Consider the following 371-nt stretch of genomic DNA (forward strand, 5'->3'; position numbering starts at 1 on the left):
AGCTCCGGACCCCGCCGCCTTCGGTTCCCCTTCTCTCCCAGGTCCTTCTGCTCTCCAAGGATTTGGGGAAGCATCTGCTGGAGGTGGAGGACCTGCTGCAGAAGCACGGGCTGCTGGAGGCGGACATCTCCGCCCAGACCGAGCGGGTGCGGGCGCTCAACGCCGCCGCGCTCAAGTTTTCGGAGCTGGAGGGTAACGTGGGGCGCCGGGACGGGCACCTCAAGGGGCTGGGAGATGCCTTGGGAAGAGTCAATCCAGGTCTTCATCTTGCCGGAGCCCGTCTCCGCTGAGATCCGGGTTTCTCCGGACCCAGGTTACCAACCCTGCGACCCCCAGATCATCTGCAACCGGGTCAACCACGTCCGGACGCG

The 371-nt window shown here is 65.5% G+C and overlaps 1 protein-coding gene across 1 annotated transcript in view; it reads left to right on the forward strand.

Annotated features, from left to right (window-relative positions):
* Window positions 1-44: 44 nt before the first annotated feature.
* The window catches only part of LOC104513108 (spectrin beta chain, non-erythrocytic 4-like), a gene marked incomplete at both ends in the record, with an annotated part of 2,560 nt that continues 2,233 nt past the window's right edge, over window positions 45-371 (forward strand). Inside the window, 2 exons of the mRNA XM_010156347.1 lie at window positions 45-192; window positions 314-360. Coding sequence (XP_010154649.1) covers window positions 45-192; window positions 314-360 — 195 coding nt within the window. The remainder of the gene's footprint in view (window positions 193-313; window positions 361-371) is intronic.

Source organism: Eurypyga helias, unplaced genomic scaffold, assembly GCF_000690775.1.
Source record: "Eurypyga helias isolate BGI_N326 unplaced genomic scaffold, ASM69077v1 scaffold37527, whole genome shotgun sequence".
NCBI classification, from domain to species: Eukaryota; Metazoa; Chordata; class Aves; order Eurypygiformes; family Eurypygidae; genus Eurypyga; species Eurypyga helias.